The sequence below is a fragment of the Poecilia reticulata genome, linkage group LG21 (genome assembly GCF_000633615.1).
Source record: "Poecilia reticulata strain Guanapo linkage group LG21, Guppy_female_1.0+MT, whole genome shotgun sequence".
NCBI lineage: Eukaryota > Metazoa > Chordata > Actinopteri > Cyprinodontiformes > Poeciliidae > Poecilia > Poecilia reticulata.
This window is the reverse complement of record NC_024351.1, coordinates 10,816,010-10,839,385: the sequence shown is the minus strand read 5'-3', so window position 1 is coordinate 10,839,385 and position 23,376 is coordinate 10,816,010. Positions and strand designations below refer to the sequence as shown.

Here is a 23,376-nt window from a genome sequence, read left to right as displayed (position 1 = left end):
AGATTGTGTGAATTTACTTTGCAATGTTTGACTTTTATGATGCTTAATGTGTTGAAAGATCTTCCTCTTTCAATTATTATCGAATATTTTATGTACTAGTTTGCTATTTTAACATCCAGCTTAAACAGTTTGCAAAGGCCTCCTCTTTCTCAATCAGATGCAACAATGCAATGAATTTAATCAACTTCTTAAGGAAGGAAGCTGTGTTAAATATGTTTTACAAAGGAAGGAAGAAGCGGTGGCATCAGCCCATCGCACCATCACAGAGAAGAGGAACAGCAATTCGCAGAAAAACCAAATCCGTCCATGTGACGCTGTCTGGTTTCTATCAGTTTTAGCAGGCAGCGTGAGCCAGAACATGCTGTTCTCTTAATAAGGCTGGCTGCTGTCATTATGCAACACATCAAGTAAAAGGAAGTGGAGCCCAGCAAGTTATTTGCTACGTTTTTTCATTAATTCTGCTGCTAATGAGCTTAGGATGCAACAAATGAGGCCTCCGTTTATTTAAATCAAAGACTTACAAAAAAGAGCTCTTAAAAAGACAGCCAAGACTTACTTTATTTTTTTGTACTTTATTTTTATTTTATTTTCTCACAGAGTCATCTAGAACCATTTATATTATTTGGGCTTTACAAATATCAGACATTTGTATCTTCTGGCGTGTAAACCTATTTACAATTTAGCATACAAATAGGAAAAGCATAACTAGTCGTTGTTAAAAGTGCTTTAGTGTAGTGGAAGAGGAAGACTGTGAAAAGTGAAGTGCATTCACAAAAAGCAAAACCAGAAAGAAAAATGAACTGTGCTTGATGTCATGTGTTGCACATAAAACACACCAAACATAGAAACTCGTAGCATATTTCATCCACAGCAAACTGTGTTCATAGCTTCACAAGGCGATAGACTAAATATCTATCATGGTAACTACATATAATGTAATGTTTGTACTTTAATAGTACTACTGGGGATGTGCAACTTCACAGGAGGCACATCGCTGACATTCATTCAAACAAAAAGGTGAAAAATAAACGTTTCTGTACAAAAATTGTGCTGCAAGCATATTTACAATGCATAGAGAAACATGCTGGCATCATTGGAAGACCAACTATACAAAAACTGTGATCGAATCTGGGACAGAAAGAAACAAACTCTTTGCTTCAGCTTCACTCAATTATTTCTACTTTAGAGGAACGTTTTTAGTATTTTCAAACGTAAGACTCCTTTGCATATGAAAATTCCTCGAACACTGGCTGGCTGCATCTCCGGGACACCATCTCATGCTGACCCTTGGACACCGACTCGGACATCGCCCTCTGGCGAAACGGCTGCCGCTGCTCCACGATTGTGTCCTGTGCCGTTTGAGAGAAGCAGTCCTGGTTGTATGAGTACTCTCTGACTGGAAGGTCATAGTTCACAGAGGAAGGGCGGGACCTCCTAATCTGTGTTATGGCGTCCTGTACGGTCATGGAGCTGTAATGTGGCGGGGGCGCTATGTTCTGCACTGCCTGCTCATACGATGGAGGCCTGGAGGGCAGCTTGCTGTCCACTCGCTTGAACACTTCAATGGCAGACAGAGGGCGTGGCTTGTGCAGAACGTCGGCGGAGGGATCTGCTTCACTCTGCGAATCCTCTTGAAGAGTCTCTGGGAAGGGGTTTTCCTTCTGAGCGTCCTTCTTTAGGCTGCTTCTGCTGAAGGCACCCAAGCTCCTGGTTCTCATCAGGACCTTAGAGGTCACCCTCATGGACTGCGATCGCCTCTTCTCCTCTGAAATCGGCCTGGGAACGTCCAGCTTGCCGTTTGTCGTCACCAATGCCTGACTGTTGTCCTTCTTGGAACTCCTTGGTGAGCCCATGGGGGAACTGGTGAAGACGGAGCTCTCCGACTGGTTCGAGGCGGTGCTCTCCAGGGAAGAACAAGAGCAGTCCTTGCCCATGTAAGGCAGCAGATCCATGTTGGAGCTGCAGCTCAGCTTGGGGAAAGACAAAACCGAGCTGGCTCCACCGCGGCTTTTCAGCAAGAAGGAGTCGTCTGAGATCTGCTTTTTCAGCGGCTGGCCATCAAAGTCGTCCCGCTGCATGGAGCAGTCGTCGTGGCTCCTGGCGTGGCTGCACAGGTTCTCCAGACTCTCCGGGAGGAGGAGGATGGGCTCGGAGCAGCGGCGGTTGAAGGGAGCCTTGTTGTTGAAGGCGGCGTCGGACTGCCAGGACGAGGTGGTTATGCTGGGACTGAGGGATGAATATGAAGAAGACGAGCCACGGCCTCCAACTGTGGAGCTTCTCTTCTCTCCCGCCTCTCCATCGCCATCCGGGTCAGTGCTGTCGTACGCAGAGTCGTGGTGGACTGAGGAAAGGGAGTCTACATGGTGGGAAAGAGACACAGTTAACACAAATAGATACAGTGTATGTGTTGGTTTAGTCTCTAGAGAAAATGTGTCTAAACTTCATGCCCCTGGGACCTAAACTGGCAAATTTGAACTACTGGTGGCCCACAAAATTCATGCAAAAGTTTGTTTATTTGTATATAAAATGTATATCATTAAAGATCCAAAACATGAAAATGGCTTCACTGAATTTCCCAAATTTTTGAATCAATTGTTTTATATTTTGTTAGCTAACCACTGCCAAAGGAAAGAATTTTAAAGGCCACACCTTGGACTCTAATTATGAGTTAGTCTTTAATTACCTTCATCTGTATCCAGCAAGCATGGAATATTTTCTCCAAGAATCATGCAGTTCTCAATCAGGAACTGAGTTAGTTCTGTGGCCTGCAGGAAAAAAAAAGAGAGGAAAAAGACTGTAAAACAATCCAGACAGAACATAATTTCGTTTCTACACCATAATCTAGAGGTAAGAGTCCCTTGCAAGTGTGATCTGGCTTGTGAAAATTCATGAGGTTTTCTGCACAGCAAACCACAAAGCTTCAAAGCAGAAAAAGTGAGAGAGCACATTCATCTCAAGAGTTACTACCTTCTGCATCTTTTCCCTCTGCACGTCCAGCGGCGTGCCATCCAGCTGCAGCAGGGTGGGGCCGATGCACACGGCCAGATTGGAGGCGTCCATCTTGTTGATGTCCGAGCTCTCCAGGATGCAGTGGAAGAGGCAGACCAGGTGCTGCAGGAGGAGTTTGTTGGGCCCCGGAAGATCATCGAGTACCCTGGCAGCGGAGGAAGGAAGAGAAAAAGAACAGGAAGGAGATAAGTTTGGCGGTCTTCAACTTGCTCAGAGTTTGTTCCCTTTTTTAAACTGATCAGACACAGAAAGAAGAAGTGGCTTTTGTACGGCCTACAGATGGAAGACAGGGGATATTCTGCAGAAAAAAAACTCCACTCAGAGAAACCTTTGACTGCTGTTAACCGCACAAGCATTGATAAAAAAAAGACACAAAAGATGTCCTTCCACATATAAATACCACATCTTCCATTGAAAAGAGGATGCAGGTGATAAAAATGTCTCTGGGCAGACCAGTTGGGAGTGGGTGTAGTTTTACTCACTTTCTGATTTCCAGAGTTCGCTGCTCGGTGTCTTCATGGTCCAGAGCTGCTGTCCACCTGTTGTAAAGGTCAGACCTGAGCAGGCTGTGGGGAAGTTCCTTCAGGAAACACTGCAAAAATAAAGTAAAAAGAAATGAGCTGCAGGAACAGTAAAAAAAAAAAAAAATTCTAAGATGGTTTAAGATCCTTCATAGTACAGATGGTTTCTTTAGTGTTAAAGGCAGCTATGATGAAAAACGGATAGTAGCTGCGGTAAATTGTTGTAACAATGTGGGGTTTTTTTGCAAACCAATAATATTTCTAGTTGTAAAAAAAAAAAAGGCGATTTAATCTTAAGAATGCCAGTGTGTTCTGTGTTACTCACTTTGAGCAGTCCGACCAGCAGATGGACCTGCTGACCCTCCAGGTCCACGTCTGTGCCGTTATCCAGCTGCTCCCTGAGGTCCTTCATCAGCCGGGTGTTGCAAGGCTTCCGAAACACTCCCTCCGCAGACGGGCCCCTCTTCCTCAGCAGCAGCAGCAGGTCCTGATGGGAGTAAGATGCAGTGAGTAAACATGCAGCAAAGTAGGTGTTTGCTGTTCAGAAACATGGGATAAAAGATTTTTGTGCTTCCTTTCAGGTTCAACATTTCAAAATAAACTTACTGTGATGGGTTTGGGAAGCGAGTAGTCATCTGGGCAGATGTTGCTAAGTGGCTGCCCAAACAGCTGATTCTTGGTGCCTTTATTTGCGTGGCATGCCTTGCTGGAAGTCCTCCTGAGCTTCATCCTGTTCCTCACCAGGTTCCATTTGGTTTCTGAAGACGACAAATGCACCGTTAGCATAATCTGGTAACACATCACATGACTGAGTCAAGTGCGGTGCAAACAAAAGTTTGTTTTGTTCCTAAGCAGGCGCTAGATTTTTCTTTTTTTTTCGACTCTGCGGTTAATTTTTCAAACCTAATGGGCCCTCCCCCTCTGCACGGTGGCAGAGACCTGCACCATAGCCACCCCGAGAGAGAGAGAGAGACACAGAGGAAGACGTGTGCAAAAATTGTTCAAACTCACCAGAGGATTGTGTCAGTCGCTCCTCTTGATTGTTCAACTGCTTTGACAAAGCGCAGCTCTTCGCATCACCCTGGCAACATAATAAAGGAAAAGAGATGTGGTGATGAACATGGAAGAGGAACATGAGCACGCAAGAGCAAAAGCAGAAGAATCGGGGGCTCTTTTTCAATTTTAAACCACATAGCACTTAGCAACATGTCCAAAATGAATGATCAAAGGTTATGTAACCAGAGGCATAAGCAGTCACCTCCCATCTCCTTATCAGATTTTTGCAACAATATAAAGTCGTACTGTACATCCTGCACATATCTACACTTGCATTAAATATATATATACTGCTCAAAAAAATAAAGGGAACACTTAAGTGTTCCCTTTATTTTTTTGAGCAGTGTATACATATATATATATATATACATATTTACACAAAAAAAATGTGTTTTTTATTTACACAAAAAAACAACTTTTTGATCACAATAACTTTATCTTTTGACCTACCTCCGGTGTAAGCACAATTATTTGCTCCATGCCACCTCCTGTTAGAGTTTTAGTCTGTAACCAAAAGAAAGATGTTATGAGAAGTGCAATTGTTTAACAGTAAGCTTGAATTGTTGTTCAATGGAGTTCCAGTTTAACGTGGCAGTGCAAACTTACAGCGATGCTGCCACTCAACACCTTCATGAGGACGTCCGGGGGTGAGGAAGAAGCACAACCAGTCCTTGTTTTTGCGTCTCTAATTTTTCTGCAATGGCGATAAATATAAAATGTTTTCAAAATGCTGCACGTTTCTATCAAGATCTGCTCTAAACTCGGTGTTAAGAGTTTAAACAGTGAATCCTCATGAGTTTCAATGTTTATAATAACCAAAACCTTCATTCAGGAATTTGATGAATCAATTTTTAGCTTCAACTCAACAGTCCACCTGATCTTAATATTTAGCTGCACCAGTAGTCAGAAAACATGTAAAATATGTAAATTTGGTAAAAAGGATTAAATATTGACCTCACCTGTGAAGAGTATCTGACCAGCGTTCTTTCACCTCAGGCGAGCTGTGGGCGAGAAAACAGCATGGTATGAGTTACTAAATCCACAGAGCGACTCCAACACGCTTCTCGACTGACAGTGGGAGGAATGAGACGAGCCGCGCACCCACTGCGTCTTTTAACAACTCTGGTGGAAAGTGTATCTCAGTCATGGGGAGAGGAAGCAGCGTCACGGCATGCCCCATTCAGACACCTTCCACTTCCTCATAGACGTGCAGCGCTGCGGTGGCTTTGTGTCCACCAGTGGAAACAGGACGGCGACCCAAATACGCGTACCCACGTGCTCACCTGTGAGGTTTCGGCATTGAAACATCAGATATACCGGCCGGCACTCGTGTTTTGTCTGTTAAAATGCCGACACGCTGTTTATCCAAGGCTCCAACTCGAAGCGAATGTGAAACCTTCACACGGTGAATCATAACTCAAGTCCAGTCAGACAGACAAAAAGAGAAGGGTTCTCATCTTTAAACACAACAACTCAAAACCCACTTGGGTATTAATCAGTTTCTTGGAATACAAAAATGGGTGAAAAACACAGTCCCAGTGTTCGATTGTGATGACTTTGCGAGAAACGTGGGAGTCACTAAGCACCACAAATGAGCAATTTGTCATCTGGTGCAGCTTTAGTGATCAGAAATTCACAGTAGGGAAAAATACACTTTCATTCCCTTTTAGCCAATCACAAAGTCTTGACTACAAAGGATGAGTAAGGTTTTTCCTGCACTTCGTCCTTACAGTAAAGGCCTGCATTTCTTGCCAGCCTCTGCCGTTAATTCCCTCAGACGGAGACGTGCTTTGCGGCGATGTCCAAACTTCCTGTTTTTGTTGTAGAGTTTTTGTCTTGTGATGCTCCAGGCCAACTTTCTTTTCGGTGCTTCCTCATTTTCCGAAAGGCCACATATCATATGACCACTCTACTACTGAATATGTGCACATGCTCTCGGTTAATGATTTGCATAAAGACATTTTGAGGAAAAAAACTGTTTACACCAAATTTCAAAGGTTTTCATTCCCATTTCACATTTTCATATTTTGTCACATACTAATAAGAAAGGACAAAGTGGTTTCTGTATGGTAAGTCAACAACAAAACACTTGTAATTTTCAGCAGACATTGTACGGCGCATACAGCGGTAAATGTAGCTAACTAAATGTGCAAGAGCTTCACCTGGGTTGCTAGGCGACGGTCTGGAATTCAGCGCGGTTGCTAGGTGACGGGCAGTGCCTGCTGATTTGTGAAGTTATGTTAGGGAGGTTTTTGACAGGGATCATTTTCCAGACACCAACAGAATAAACTTTTTGTTGCCAAAAACATCTTGGTGATTTTCTTAAGCACTTAGGCTATTTTTTTGGAACCAGTAGAGACCCAAACGAAAGTATAAAATCAGGCAAAATTTGAGATGTACATAATAGATTCCTTTTAAACATACAGAAACAGCTATCAAAGTCAAAGTCCAGAATGAAATCCAATTGAGAATGTGTGCCATCCATCCATCCATTCTGTCTGAACTTGAGTTATTCTGGTAAGACTAACGGGTAAATTGTCAGTCTAGACGTTCAAAGTTGGTATAGAATAGACATACCCCAATGGTGCATTCACATCAAACGCGTTTCACGCTTCAGGTGTCTCTGGTCTGCATTCAAAGTCTACTGTATGTGGGGGCGCGTCGAGGTTTCGCTTGTCCAGTGTGGTGCGATTTGGAGCCTTGGGAGCGTTTTGAGCGTCTGACAAACTGGCTGGCAAAGGGAGACAACAACCAGAGCAATTTTGACGCATCTGACGCATCCTGCGTGTCTTACGCGTCTTACGCGTCTTACGCACCTTACGCGCCCTCGATGTGCCTTCAAAGAGACTTTGAATGTAAGGCACAAAACACGTTTGGTGTGAATGCACCACAACAGATACACCTGTCACACATTTCAGGGAAAAGTTTTAAAAACCAAATATCCTTTCACTTTAAAAGAAAGAATAACCAGGGGTTCATTATTCCTGCTTGCTTAAGAAGTGTTGAAAACTGCATGGATGAAGTAATGATCACATGAAGATACTCATTGCTACACAAATGCATGATCCTGCTTGAGACACATCAACCTGCTTACATGCAGCTGTTTGTGTGTGAGTCAAGTACTGTGTGTTTGACCTCTCACCGAAAACACACGATACAAAAAGTGAGAGCCCAAGCCAGGACAAGAGTCAGCCTGGGATCAACGTCCCCCGCTGTCCCACTATCGTCCTCCTCTTCTTCCTCTTCCTCCTCAAAGTCACAAAGCCAAACGTCCTCCAAGTTCACTCTTTGCTTTAGGCGGTAGCTGGCTGTTGACCTGTTTCAGCAGAACCGAAAAGAGAAGCAATAAGAGAGCTAAATCATTTTTCTGATTTCTATTTATGTCTATGTTTGGCGTCCATGTGGTGCAAGTCTCAGTTCCATAAATTTCTATCTTATTTATTGACTTTTCTTTTAGACTTTGTAAACAAAATGATCAGAAAGTAGTTTTGTTTTGAAGAGTTTTGTTGTTGACGAGTGTTTTAAAGAGGTTTAATTTCCAAACCATCCACTGTTTATCATTCACTGTTGAAACAGAGAAATGATGTTTTAGGTTACATTTGTTCTTGACATTTCAATTAATTTCCCTATATGTGCAGTTCACTACCTGTGCTCTAAAACTAACAGGCTGATATTTGAGTGAAACACCCAACAAAACAGCATCCGTACGACCGTGAGCCATTTCTCCCTTTGGCTCTAGACTTCCACGCTTGTTTTGGTTAAATTTAACTAGAATGTCCTGCACTATAGTTCACTTCCTTCTTTTGAAGTGGTCTCCGGTCCGCTTTGCATTCACATACCAACCGAACCGAGACCTAGGTTGGTAGGCAGAGCAGGGATCAGAGTTCGATTACACATTCACACCTCTCCAAACAAACTGGACTTTCTAGGCAAACGAGCCAGAGTTTGATTAAAGTGAACTAAACAGGATTGGTGTGAATGATGCAGCCTTAGGTGGCACATACATTGGTGGGTGCCATTTTTTTATCCTGTCTTGACCAGCATCAAACTTATATAAGCAATTAACAATTCAAAAAATACAATGTTTAAAAATCCCATTTGAAATCAAATTTTCTACACACATACAGCTCTAGAAAAAATAAAGAGACCACTTAATATTAACATATACCTACTTTTTATAGGTATATGTTTGAGTAAAATGAGCATTGTTCTTTTATTCCATGAACTGCTGACAAATTTAGCATTTATTTGGAGAAAATGAGCAATGGTCAAAATAATGAAAAAGATGCAGTGCTTTCAGACCTTGAATAATTCAAAGAAAACAAGTTCATATTCACTTAGAAACAACAATACTGATGTTTTAACTCAGGAAGAGTTCAGACATCTATATTTGGTGGAATAACCATGAGGTTTTCAATGGAGTTCACTGCAGTGGTCTCTTTATTTTTTCCAGAGCTGTATGTGATTGTGTGTGTAGGTAGAAATTCTCAGTGGTATGTAACAAAAAGCTGACCAAGGCTATTACAAGGTCTTGTAATAGTCTTGTACAGTTTTCCAATTGAGTTTTCCATCTTTAACTGTAACAGTGAATGATCCAAAGCAGTTTTCCAACCATCTTTTCCCCAACTAACGTAATCATCAAAAAATTTGAAAGTAAAGTGTCTAAAGCAAGACACAGTAAACAACTTTTATCACGTGACCAAAACAACTGGCAGTCTCTCCAAAAGAAATGTGAAAAATGAGTAATGATGCGTAAAGTCATCTGTGGAAGTAATTGGTGCTCATGAACAGGTTTACTGTAGCGTGCTGTTGTCCCAGCTGTGCATATCTACAGGAACAGTGGGTAGGTTGTGGTATAGAGATGACTGTGAAAATCCTCCCACTCAAAAGCTATAAAACTTCCACCGACTTTTACAAACAGATTGGATCTAAACTGAGCTGTGAGACAAAGTACAGTGAAAGTTGTTAAGGTTTGTTTTAAAGTAGTTCTGTGGGTTAGAAAAGCTAGATGATTCTTTTTACTACAGTTAATTTATGTTGTACCTGTATCGGCACTTTGACTTAAATTAAAAGCAGATAAAAGTTACTTATGGTTTGAAATACGTATCTGAGAAAAACAAAATTTCAAGGGAATACCTTTGATTTCCCCATCTAATAACGTCTCTCACAGGGAAGCACCCTGCTTTCTTTTTCTATTAATGTAAACTCAGTGTGACTGGGCTGCGTTGCTGGGAGATTCCCCAACAGTCCAAGCATGCAGTTCAAAAATACACAGTTTGTTTCTACTTCCCCATTTTTACTCTGTAACAAACATGTGGCATTTTCAACAGAAAGCCCATTAAAAAGAAGAAGAAGAAAAAAACTCTAAGCTTATAAATCAACTCCACTCAACTAGATGTTCCAGATTAATTCAAACGATATATCCATAGGAATGTGGGGAAAACTTACTTTAGTTTTGCGAAGATGAGGACATCAGTGAAAAGAAACAGGTGTCGCTCCTTAGTCTTTGTCCCCTCAGTGACTTGGACGCATTCGTCCAGCAGCAGCTCACCGTTCTCGCTGGTCAAACCAAGGACAAACGGACTCTGTTCAACAGACACCCAGCAGGGAGCCTCTTCCCTGAGACAGAGGACACACACCAAAGAATGAGTGATTCTCAGCCTAACCAGGCCAAACAGACTCCAGAAGAATGAAGGCTGCTTCCTAGATCCTGCCTTTAATGGAAAGAGAAGTTCAAATCCTTAAACTGCTGGGAAATCACCCTATTCAAATTAATAAATTTGTAAAGGTCATCGTTAGAAAAACAAAGCAGATGGTCTGGGTTAGTATCGGTTTGAAATAGCAAGTGTAAAAAGGGTAAATCCAGGCAAGTTGTGGACACTTCCTGCTTTCTAAATTTTATTATTGCTGGTTTGTTTTTTATTCATGTCTCGATGTCTCGAGTAGTGAAAACCTCAAATAGTCATATACTGTAGAAAGTTCTGGTTGTAGAGAACTTGAAGAACAATACTGGAATCGAACATCATTAGCATTAAAATGTTTCATAATTTAATTGTAAATGAAATGTATTCAATTACAGGGTAATCTTATATGGTTCTCTTTGATTTGAAGTGTTGGACAAAACTCTGCAGGAAAAAACCAAAACCCTTTATAAAACAGCACAAAAATATAAAAACTCCTGCATTCACACTAATGACATATAATTAACATTTTAACTGACTTATTCTCCATTTATGTAAAAGCATTCATACCGACTACTACAGGCAATATAGCTATTGTAATTATTATGCTGATGCTTTCAAAAACCTTATTGCTCTCTTAGTAAAACATCATAACAAAAGTGACTGTTAAGTTGATAAGCTAACAGGCTAACAAGCAGACATGCTAACATTTCTGGCTTTATTCTTTACATTTTATTTTAAAACGTCACAGATTGGAATTGTAGTTTTTCTGGACAACACAAATTGGTATTTTATGCAACATTTGCAACAGTTTCAAATTGTTTGTCCTAATAAAGACGATAACAGTTAGCCTAGCTAACTATAATGCTGACACTGTACCCAACTAGCTCCTCTGTGAAAAAAAGTATTTGCCCTCTTACTGTCTACTTCTGTTTTACTTCAATGTCATATTTTATGTATTATAGAAACTAATCTTAACAAAGACTAAAATATATTGTTATTAACTTATAAAAATGTAAACTTCTGAGAAATTGTTCTGTTTAATGGAAAGACAAAGGTAGAACATTGCCTTTGTTTTTGTGAAACACTCTTTGCATTTGGGGTTTAACAACAACAAAAAAGTCACACCAACAGTTGTTATAATGCCAGCATGACCTTCTGGGGCAGCTTTGCTGTTTCAGGACACATTATAAGTTTTATGATCTGAAACATGTAAGTGAAACACACAATAAAGCCAAAAGGTCTCCAATACTTTTCACAGCTCTGTAGGTGGTACAAATGCCCAGCGGCGTCTTTAAATACTGTAGAACTGTAGTGATAGGCAGCTCACTTAGTTTATATGGTCGCAAAATGCTGAACCAATTATAGTTGCGACTTGTAGGGTACAATCAGCAGCTTAATTTTAGGTTGCTATTCATCCATGCACATTAAAATGTTGAGTGTGATAGTTGTTAATTTTTATAATTATGAAAAATATACTTGTGGTCGTGCTTTATATAAAGTTATAAGGCTTAAAAAAAGTTTTGCTATATTGAAACTCAGGCTTCTAAAGCAAAAGCGTGAAACAAACTGTTAATACAGCTACGTTCTCTATATACAAGCTTTTATATTAAACGTTTTATAGTGCCAGACACGTACAGCGCTCATATTTCAAAGGCACTTCAAAATATTTCAACTTCCTCTAACCGGTTGTCTGAGCAGAAACAGATGAGGGCAAACTTTAATTTGTTATGGGGAGTTACAGACACATCCTAATAAAAGTCAGTTCACTCGATGCTTTAGGAGATCATTAAAAAGTTTAATAACTCACCTCAGTAACGTACTCTACAATTGAAATTCAACTCAAAAAGATAACTTTCTGTTACATTCAGTGTGTTGACTTTAAGTGTTTATTGCTGTGTACCCAAGAATATCATGGGAAAGTTAAGTGGAAGAAAAAAATGCCCATCGACACATAAAGTGGCATCCTATGAATATTGTAGCAATGCTGATTCAAGAGTTTGTGAGAGATTCTTACAGACTAGACTGAATGAGGGACAACGTTAGAAGCAACTTGCATGAACTGAGGAGAAAAAGTGGAATTGCTCTGTGTTTCCAAAGTCCTCTTTTCAGGTAAATTTTGGATTTAATTTTTTGGAAAATCAGCAGCTTTTCAGCAGGTCTTGGCATCTACCCACACAACAGTAACAATACTCACTTTAAAGGCCATGGTGTCACTATGCTTTGTTTGCAACCTGACTCATCTGACCTAAATCCCACAGAAAATATACACGAGACGCACCGCACCGAAGCAGTAATTTATGGAAAAAGAACACAGACGAAAAATTGCAAGCACATACTTTTCAGTAGGTTGCTATTTTGACATAATTTTATTTATTTTTTCATTGGGCTTATGGCCTAATTTAGTTTTCCACAAAACTGAACTTTGTATTTCTTGGCTGTAATCCATAAATATCAGAATTACCAGAAATACTTGAAATATGTCACTCTGTGTGGAGTTACTCTATAGGATTTAGTTCATTTTTTGAATCGAGTTACTGAAATAAACGTCTTAATGACATTCTAATTCACATAGATGGTTGTGTGTGTACATTAAAACTAGACTGCCTACTCAGGGAAGAAAGGACTCGTAGGTATCAGGAAGCACAACACAAAGGTGCAGCTAAACTTCAAAGGGGTTCATTTTCCTTCTGTGTAAAAAAAAAACTAGCAACCGTTTTCCAAAAAACACGTGAAGAAGATTGTCAAATATGATAAACAAATGGACCATATTTGTTACGGAAAAGTTGCCTTAAGTGATTAACCGAATCCAGGAAAGTCACTTTTGTTGATGTTTGTGTCTAAGCTGGTCGAAGCTGAGATCAAACTGGTTTGTGTTGAGCGAGTGTGAAACCAGCTTTGGTGTTTGCTCATCCCTCTACCTCTTGGTTAGGAGCAGAAATTCAAATCGCTTCCACGGAGGTGGTTTCCCTGCGTTTTCTCTGTGGCCTACGATTGATGACTCATAACACGAAGACAAATAAAACAGTGTGAGAGTTTTTGGTACTCTAAAATAAACAACATAAATAAAAAGAAAAGCAAAGAGAACATAGAGCATGATCTAATATCTGTGGTTTTGTCAATAAGAAGCTGAGTTGGCTCGCTTTTTGAGGTTGAATTGGAAACATTTTTTTTAAATGAGGTCATAATTTTTCACACCAAAACATCAAGAATTCAACTACATTTCTTTGTCTTATGGATAAAGCTTTTTAATTATCATTTAGATATAAAATTATAATTCATAGCTTCATTTTATGTTAAAGACAGCGCTTTTCACTTGTACTATTGTATAGTAGTAAAAAACAGAAGAATAAAACTGCGTTTAACCTCAGCATGTGTACGTCAGTGGCGTACCCACCAGAGTGAAACTAACACCCACAGCCCGCCCTCCTCCATGATGTCGAATGTCTGAGCTTTGACTGACTGGCTGGTCTTATGAGGGTGGGTTGTGTCTGACATTTGTCTCCTTTGCGCTGAAGAAGTCACCCACCACCGCGGGGGTCTCCGCGCAGCCCCCTGATGATGACGGCTTGGAAAGATTAAACGTTTGATAAACAAGATGGGCCGATACAGAGCCCACATGTGTGACTTTACAAGATTTAAAGTAGGCAGAAGGTGTCTGGTGGATTTTCTTGGCTTTTACTGTTTTATCAAAACATCAAAACAGGGTACAGTAGTTAAACGTATTTCCTAAAATAAAATTAAAGCTTTAATTTTATTTTAGGGGATATGTAAAGACTGTTTTTGTGGCCCTATAGTCTTGAAAAGGCGACGTACTTAGAACCTTCAAATAACATTTGTGTCTTAAATATTGTTTTATCAATCAAATCAGTTTTATCTGTATAATGCCAAATTACATGTGTGAAAATATTATTTAACTTTAAGAGGAGCTCATCGAATGCAGAGACAGTTATTTTTTAATATGGGTAGTTTTATCAATATTTTCTACCAAAACTGGTCCTTTGAGGAGATTTGTGATCTTTATATTGCCCAAAATGAAAATGAGTTTGACAACTAAACGACAAACTTCTTCAGGAAACTTTTATGTACAAAAAAAGTTGATAACAATTTACAGGTTTTTTTCTAAGAATTTGTGTATTTGTTTGCCACATTCAAGTGGCTTGAATCATAGAAATCCAAGCGCGAACTGAAACCGTAACAGACAAATGTTGTTAAATCACTCAGATCCTGTTGACACATAAAAATGGCGGAGAGGAAAGTTTAAGAGTATTTTGAGGGTATCGTTTCAAAACGTTTGTGGGTAAAACCCCTCGGGGGACATCTGTGTTTGAGGCCGGCCTGGCCGTGCCGAGTGGTAAACATGGTGGAAGTCACAGGTGTCACGCATGGCGGGTTCAGGGGGACAGGAAGTGTGCTTCTTTCTCTGTTTGCTCTGCGTGAGGTGTGACTTTCAGACTGAGTGCTGCCACCTGTTTGTGTGGGGACATTTTTATGTTTCTGTAATATTCTAATACCATTAAAAGTAAAATGTGTCTTACTAAATGTACAAAGTAGGCTTTAAAGTCAATTGTGTGTGTTTGATTTTGAGAAACATGCAGATATTTGGCAGCTTTATTACTCGTGTTTAGCAGCGACGAATAAACAGTCCTACATTATGTGATTCTGAATTGTATGAAGTTTCTTACAACATAACCAAATGCTTTTTCGGTGACACTAAAAATGCAATTAAATACAAAACAAACCATGAAGCAACACAAAAAACAGACAGGTAATAAACAAAAGCAAACAGGAAGCAAATACAGATGAGTCAAACAGAAACCTGCTTGCGAAGAAGTAGAGTAGCTTCAAAAAGTACTCATGTGAGAAAGTTTAAAGGTTATTTCTTTTTTAGATTGCAACCAGGAACTTTTATTAAATTTGTTTTTACGTGATAAATCAAGAAAACGTAGCATGCAACTGTGATACGGACAGAAACTGGTTTTCGCTTCGTTTAGTTCCGAAAAGCATTAGTGTAGTTACATTTTAAAATCACACTTCAGAGATAATTATGTATATCATCAGCACAGAATGAATCATGTAGATTAATAATAAAAAAAACTGTTAGTCGTCTCTGATCTGGTTGGTCTCAAAGTTTTAAGCCAGTTCTGCTTTCTGAAGTCTGACACCTAAACTAGAACACGGTTCTTCTTACTGGGCTAAAGGATCACAAGAAGCTCTTCAAACATGCAAATTAAAGGATTACTATTTAGTGTTTTGTGTTGTTCTTGTATCAATGTTAATAGTTTGGACCTACGGTCAATTCATTTTGGAGAAATATTAACAGAAACATTTTTATAATCTTTTCTTCTTGTCTAACATCACATCAAGCTAAGTATTGTGTCTTCCTGGACTGAAAGGCCACTCAGAGAGAAAGAAGCCATGACTCCACAGGAAACATAAAAAGGCAGCTTAGGGTTTGTAAACATTAACTTCTAAATACATGGCTTATGGTCTGAAACCAAAATTTAAGTGTGTGGCCATAAAAACTGTTGTAACATTTGGAGGAAAACAGGAAAAGAGTCACCAACTTTGAAGTACAGGAGTGGCAGCATCATTCCCTGGGATTATTTTAGGAAATTATGACTAATACTCTTTCACAAAACAGATAGAAGTTTGAGAAAATATTATTTGTATATATTTCAGTCTAATATATAATTTGACTGACTTTCCCCACTGTTTATATCTGGTTTTAAAAGTATTAGCTCGTGCCAATGATTGCAGATGTTTTGTGATTTTGACCTGCGTCGGAACTTCAGAAGGAAACTGCAGGAAATGTGTTTTTGTAAATACTGCATCGGAAATAAATGCCTTTCAACTGCTTCATTAAGTTCAAGGTATTTTGACCAGTTTCGTTTTATGAATCAGTATTAGATGGAAGATTAAGGTTCGTTGGTAAAAACATCCGCAGACTAAGCAAATGTGGTGACATATGTTGGCATTTGAAACTTTCCTAATAATAGAATTAGTAAGAAAAGCAGGTGGTTTAACCTTTAGTTTAGCCTTTGACTACATTGATAGTTTTTCTGCTAGAAACCTAGTTTCTCTTATTTATCTTTATTATCAACTGCTTTCAATTCGACTCTTCGACTTTACAATATGTAAGATACCTGTGAGAACCAACAGCACCACAAATTGAGGGGAACTCTATCTCAGAAGAGTTCAGAAGCTTAATTCACGTGGGTGAATGCACCTTCACGTGTTTACATGTAGCAACGGCTTGAGGTAAATGATTCGCACCTGATAGGAGACCACGGCATCCCAAGGGCCTTCCCAAAGACGAGGGATGGAGCAGAGCGCCGCCTCTGAGCCAAATGTCTGAAGTGCTGAAGAAGAAACGGAGGTTAAAGATTAATTTAGGTTAATTTAGGCATGGCAGCATTATGACAGGAAAAGACTTTGGTGACTTCCTAATAAAGATTCTGAATGAAAATGTTTCTCTGACTAAGACTAGAGATGGATTAAATTAAATTAAACAAGATTTGATCATAAAATGAAAAGAAATACATGACAATATTCTAAATGAAATAAAATAAGATGTTTTCTCTCTTTTAATACGAGTTAAAACAAATCTACATGATAAACTAGAGTTGGAATCTGTAAGCTGAGACTCCAGAGCCACAAGTGGCTCGTTAGATCATCTACAATGGTTTTTGATTAAATAATGAGAAAGAACCAACTAAAGTTTTTGAATACAGATATAATAACAAACACAAGTTTTTTTTTATTCATTTTTATTTTCTCAAGGAATAACTGCATTGAATTTCCACAACAGAGGAAGCTTTTCAGATCCTTTTTTATATTTATATCATTTTCCACAAATCTCAACATCCCACGGAAGAAAATACATCTGTGGTATTTTTATTAAGTTTCAGGTTTTTCTTTATTTTAATACCTAAAAATAGAAACAGTGACTTTTAAAATTACAACAAAACTCTTATAATTGGTATTTATCATTTTTCCAAATCATGTTTAGAATAAGCGTCACAACTGTTGCCTTTTGAAAAAAAAAGTCCACCTTTATGCAAGCCAGGTTTAAATTAAAAGTAATGACACAGTCAGTAAAATACAGGTTTTAACCATGCCTTAGTTTTTCCTAACAGACTCAAACACAAGTTTGAGCTTTTTGTTTGTGTGTGTTTTATCCAAAACAAGGAGCGTTTTCATGCTGGCTGCTTTTGTGCTCTAATTGCTGCACTGAGTAATTAGGTGAAGCATAATAGACGCTGAAGGAAAACACAGCAAAACACAAACAAACAGGAACTGGAGTTCTAAATAAAAGGGTCTCCGTTAATTAAACTTTCCCCTTTATTCTTTAAATACTTTTAATTAATAATACTTTTTGTATTGTTAATAATACAAATATTTTTCAGTCATCTTCAAGAATCGCCTCCCCCAAGCAAGACGGAAAAAACAGCCAAGTGCCTCACTACGCCCCCTAAAAGGTAGAATGAGGTACAAAGTGTAGTTTAATTTTAATTTGCAGAAATATTACATAATTTTTAATAAATAAAAATGACGAAATTGGGGGCGGGGGTTTTCCACCGAAAGCCAAGAAAAAGATTGTTCTTACTCCTTCTGTTGGTTATTTAAAAAATAAAAAATAAAAAGTTTAAAGTCCTTTTGCTACTCTAATAATTCTTTTTTATCTATCTCCATCTTTTAATAGTAAAAAAATATTTTAATGTGGCTTTCCCACAGTTAATCTAAATATTTTTAACATGCATATATTTAATAACTATCTTTCAAAAATAATGAGTCTGTATGAAGGCCACCTAAATAGCATTTAGATTAAAAAAAATGCTTGGAATGGTTTCCAAAGGAAATGCATAATCTCACACTGTACATTTTATTTCAGTATAACATTTATTAGCATTTTGGGGAAGTTTTTAACAAATTAATTAGTAATCTACTAATCACGATTTGGCACATCTTTTGTTAACGCAGTGCAGCTAGAAGAAGTTTAATTTTATATCTGGTGAGGCCCACAGCATCACAGGTCCTTCACCATAGTGAGCATGAACTGCTTTTCTACTTAATGTTTTCCATCAGACCCGACGGCAGGAGTATTTGCAGAATCTCAGGCCCATCTGGGCGAAGCACACAGGTCCAGAAAAAGCCCCAGTTGAGTCATTTAAATTTGCAATAGTAAAAAAAAAAAGAAAAGAAAAGAAAAAAAGGATTTTTCCTGTAGATTTAACCAAGTTTTAATTACTAACGAAGAGTGAAAATCATCTGTTTCACTAATATGTCCTGTTTGAAGGGCGTTCCAAATCATGCTTATGAATCTCATGGAACTTGAAAACTATTAATGAAAAAGTATAAAGTATGAATTGAAAAACTACTTAGGTTACATCAACTTTCAAGGAACCATAAGGGATGCCAATAAATTTAATAGATTAAATTCATGCTTCCTGTCTCTTAATGTTTGATGGGAAACATTTAAATAGTTCTGGCTGTACAGCAACAGAAGCCACCAGTTCAGACCATCGTTTGTGATTTCAGAACAAGCAGAAGTTGGCTCTAGATTTTGGATCAATACTCACAGGATGCATTGAAGCAGCTGCATCATCATAACTCCCCCTCCTCATGGCTGCGGCTCCATAATCTGTAAGGTCCATGCTGTCCTGAGCTGTTTGAGGTCCGTAGTCACTTTGCAAAGTATTGGAGGATCAGCTCTGCAAGAAGCCAGGAGCGCTGCTGCAAACCGAAGCCCCTCCCCCGTTCTGCAAAACTTTCTCTATTGAGTGCTGCTAATGAGGGTTTAAACAAAGGAGGCTTGCCTGGCAAACAAAAACAGGAGAGGGGGGCTTTCTGTGGCGGACCTCATGGTGCTGCAGTCCCAGTCTCAACACTCCAACATCTCCCCTCCTGCACCAACACCCACCATCCCAGCCTGGGATGTTACGCTCCAGTGAGGCAGCTTCGTCCCATAATGAGATCGTCATGCATCCCATTAGGGCCTCCCCACTTGTCCCCATTTCCAGGCTAATGAGGGTGACATGTTTGAGCAATCGGGGTCACATAGATTGGTTCAAAACATGTGAAATATAGGCGCTTGCAGAACATTTAAATGGCTCCTCTTTTACTTACTGCCAGATGATTGGTGTGTTCAAATGTATAGCACAACCATCCATTCCCACAACAACTGGGACTCGTTAACTCGTTATCTCGAGAAAACCATCGGGGAAAAAAATATGCGGAAAACGTCCGCACTCGGCTTCCGTACTCTTGTACAACCTTTGCTTTAACGTTATTTTTTATCTACCGAACTTTTAATGCCATTTGGAGAAAAAGTGAATATAGTTAGCACTATATATTGTTACTAAAAGTACTTTATCATTTACTGTAAGCGTGCATCAATTCCCCTCAGAACTAGTTTTTAAAATACCGGAATTTACAGATAACATTAAATTTTCTCTATCTGTACTTAAGTAGTCTTACTCAAGTAATTTCTTTGATAACTACTTTTTACTTTGACTTAAGTAATATTCTAAAGTACTGTAGTGCTGTAGCGAGTACAATTTTTCAGCACTACTCATCTTTGCAAAACAGCAGCATAGCTTATTATTCAAATTTTCAACAATTACTACATTCGTTTAGTATAAATACTGTCTCATATTTTCCTATTTCAGTTTTCGGTGAGTTCTTCTGTCTTTTTCTTGTCAGAAATTTGTCCATTTCGCGCTTGTTAGCTACATGCTAACTCTGCTAGCTTAAGGAGAAAAGCAGCTTCATAATTTTGACTGGCAGCCAATCAGAAATTAGAACGTAGGAAATAACATTAAAATAACAGTTTTTTCAACTAAAGATAGTAAGTTCGATTTTATGATAAAAAATTGTACAAATTTAAGATGAAAAATATGTTAAAAGTCAATGTTTTTATTGTAGCATTTCCTTCTAATGTCATTGACTTTCTGAGGCCCCGCTTTGAGAAACACTGTGCTAATCTACAATAAAGCTCTCATAATGCAAATCATCCAAACTGAAACAATCCCAAACTACAGTCCTCAATACCATCCATTCAACTAAGAACGCTAAATGTTAGATTTGAAGCTGTTCATCTGGGGCCAGAAAACCATGTTGGCAACAAAACATAGAGCTGCGTAAAACATTTATGCATCTTTGACCAAGAGCTGTGACAAAAACAAACAAAAAAACAAAAAAAACAATGATGACGACGACCAATCACTGTAGAGCTTCATACCCACCTCTTGTCCTGCTTCTCACGCAAACTTAACCGCAATAAAGGAACTTTGTCTCCCTAAAATTCTGTACAATAGAGAGGAAGATCTCTTTTAAAGGATAATTAACTAGCCAGGGTTGACTGGGATAAGAATGCACATTAACTTAGATAGGTTCAAGCAGCAGATTTATTGATGCTTTACTCCAAATAATATTTTATTCCACCAGCTGTTTTCTTGAGGTGGTTGAATGCAATCTTTATTTCAAAACTTGTACTTTTGTACTTTTACCTTAGTAGTAAAAGTTCAACCTGTACTTTTATTTTTCCTAGAATATTTTTTTTTCGTCACAAAAGTACTTAAGAAGAGAATGCCAGTACTTTTGACACCTCTGATCTGAGACCTCCTGCGATTCTCTTGTTATGGAAATCTGTCAAACTCCGATATGTAAACAAACAAGCCTGTTTCATTTAGTTTTTAAAATGTTTTGTCGAACTACATTTACAAATCAATGTATGATATTTAGTGGCAAATGTCAGTTTCAATTTTGTCCTCGTGTGTAGATAAAAGTCCAATTTTCCGTTTTGTTATTTTTGATTCACTCTAACGTTTCAAGTACAATCTAATCTTCCAGTGACCTTTGTTTCTGTTTCTGCTTTTGTGTGTCAGTTGAAACCAGAACCCTGTTTATGCAGCAAGCTTGCTCTCTGGTATTGTTTGCAATTTGGTTCTTTATTCTAAAGATCGGCGTCACAGAGATATCCAGACGGCACCACAGAAAACCAGCCTACTAACCCTAGAATAACCCCACCGGGGCGATGGAGTTGTTGAAGCCGAGGCGGACGAGCCCATCCAAATGAGCAAAGGACAGAGCCAAGAGCGGAGGAAACCCAAAAAGATTGGTTCTGAGACAGTAAACAGTGCCTGACCCAAATGTTTTACCACTCTTAATGGAGGTTTAACTCTAAAATATGTGTGAAAGCATTTAGTACATTTTCTAGAGACAGAGAGAGAAAGAGAGAGACAAAGTGCTCTGAATAAATTAAGGCAATTAGATATATGATTGTGATCTACAATTAGTTAATCATTGATTATTTTAACTTGAATTCTATCATTGCATTTCAATTGTTTAATGTTGTGACTCTGAGAATAGATTTATCTATTTATAATATATCCATCTCATTCATTTCAGCAAATAATGTAAGTAAGGTCGACTGATTCAGTGAAGGAATTTACTTTAACATAATTTTCATAGATTTAAAAAGAAAAGATTCTTAATATAAAAACATAATTAAGCAGCCTAAAAATTGCAACAGTGAATGGTGGACTGTTTTTTTTTTGTTTGTTTTTTTTATAGCATTTTCCCTTTTCTAAAAAGTCATTTTTGTCATGATTCCTGAAACAAATCCATCACTAAGGTTTTTAAAACTCTTCCCAGATTGGTAGTTAACTGATGCATTTTTACATCAGTCAGACTAAACAGTCTATTAGGATTTTAACTATATATTAATTTAGTAATGCCAACTATTACTGTATAGACTGTTCTGCAGTGTGTCAACAAGCTGAACATGTTATAGTACATCTGAAACATGCAAAAGAATGAATATATTTCACCTTAACGCAGATCTTTCATAATATAACCCATAAGTAATGCGTTGCAGACAATGTAAGAAAAATAAATCGTTCTCTAAGAAAACCCAGCCGGATGCATCTAGTCACGAACTTGACAGCAGTTCCTCATACTGACCAAAGAAAAGGAGAACTCCCTTTTAACAATAAGAAACTTCCAGCAGAAACTGTCTCATGTTATGCTGTTAGAAATAACAGTTTTAACAAATATGTAAGAAGGCATCCTTAGGTTGCAAGTTTGTGTAACATGGTTATAAGAAGTACAACCTTTAGAGAACTTTTTAAGTTCACTTTGAGGCAAAATGAAGATACTTTTCTTGAGTTATGATAATTTTAAACTTTCCACAAATTAAATCTGTGCTTAAAAGACTGAAAATATTTACATATTAAAACAAAGTTTTATTGTTAACTCTGGCTAGGAGTCCTTCAAACAAACAAACACAACCTTTGGCCTTTTGTTGTTGTCATTATGAGCTGGCTCCGCTCCTGCAGGATTCGTTCTCTTCTTATTTGGAGGAGTTAATGGTTTCTAGGTGCTCATGAAAAGCTCAGCACGAAGCCAATTCAGATGAGGCCTCTGTTGTCCTGACTGGCCTGATTGCAGCAGTCACTGCTAATAAATTACAAAAACTTCCACCCGGCACAGTCCAACTTAACTGGTGACTTTTAATATCTTGAGAGGAACTAACCAGCAGATTTGCTCTCTCGTTTACGTCTCAAAGATTTTCTTTACATTGAAGAATTGCAAAGCAACTCATTTTTCCAAATGCCTGAACGAAAACACCTGCAAGTTTCAATGTAGACATTAGTGACCACCCAGGCAGAAGTTGGTAGACTGCCCAAAAGTAAGTTAAAGTAGCAATGATATTGAGACAACATATTTTTACTCAAATAAAAGTAAAGGCAAAAAAGTATTTGGTAAAAAGGTTGTTCAAGTAAAGAGTAACTGATCAAAACATCAATAGTTTAATATTTGAAAATTACAATATCAGATGGACCAAAATATATAATAGTAGTGATACTTCTTTTAAAAAATACTAATGTAAATGTAAAGAACAGCATAGTAAAAATACTCCTAAAAATACATTTTTCCAAAGATTTACTCAAGTAAAGTTACTAAATGTAACCACCCACCTCTGCACCAAGGCAACATCTCACAGTAACCATCCATCTCCACGGTAACATTTTTAGAGTGCACTCAACTGAAAAGTCATTCTCTCACACACTGACAGCATTGAGCTTTAAACCTGACTGTTTTTT

At 38.3% G+C, this 23,376-nt stretch overlaps 1 protein-coding gene across 1 annotated transcript; it reads right to left on the bottom strand.

Moving 5' to 3' along the window:
• Positions 1 to 563: 563 nt before the first annotated feature.
• Positions 564 to 19,806, bottom strand: tagapb (T cell activation RhoGTPase activating protein b). Its single transcript, XM_008397522.2, has 14 exons — positions 18,850 to 19,806; positions 16,544 to 16,629; positions 10,035 to 10,205; positions 7,729 to 7,902; positions 5,546 to 5,587; positions 5,193 to 5,280; positions 5,037 to 5,090; positions 4,542 to 4,611; positions 4,137 to 4,288; positions 3,856 to 4,017; positions 3,492 to 3,601; positions 2,968 to 3,154; positions 2,684 to 2,765; positions 564 to 2,356 (listed from the first exon to the last, which is right to left on the bottom strand). Exons 1-14 carry the CDS (start codon positions 18,922 to 18,924, stop codon positions 1,206 to 1,208), a joined length of 2,604 nt encoding a protein of 867 aa, XP_008395744.1. The 5' UTR covers positions 18,925 to 19,806; the 3' UTR covers positions 564 to 1,205.
• Between the last annotated feature and the right edge of the window lie 3,570 nt (positions 19,807 to 23,376).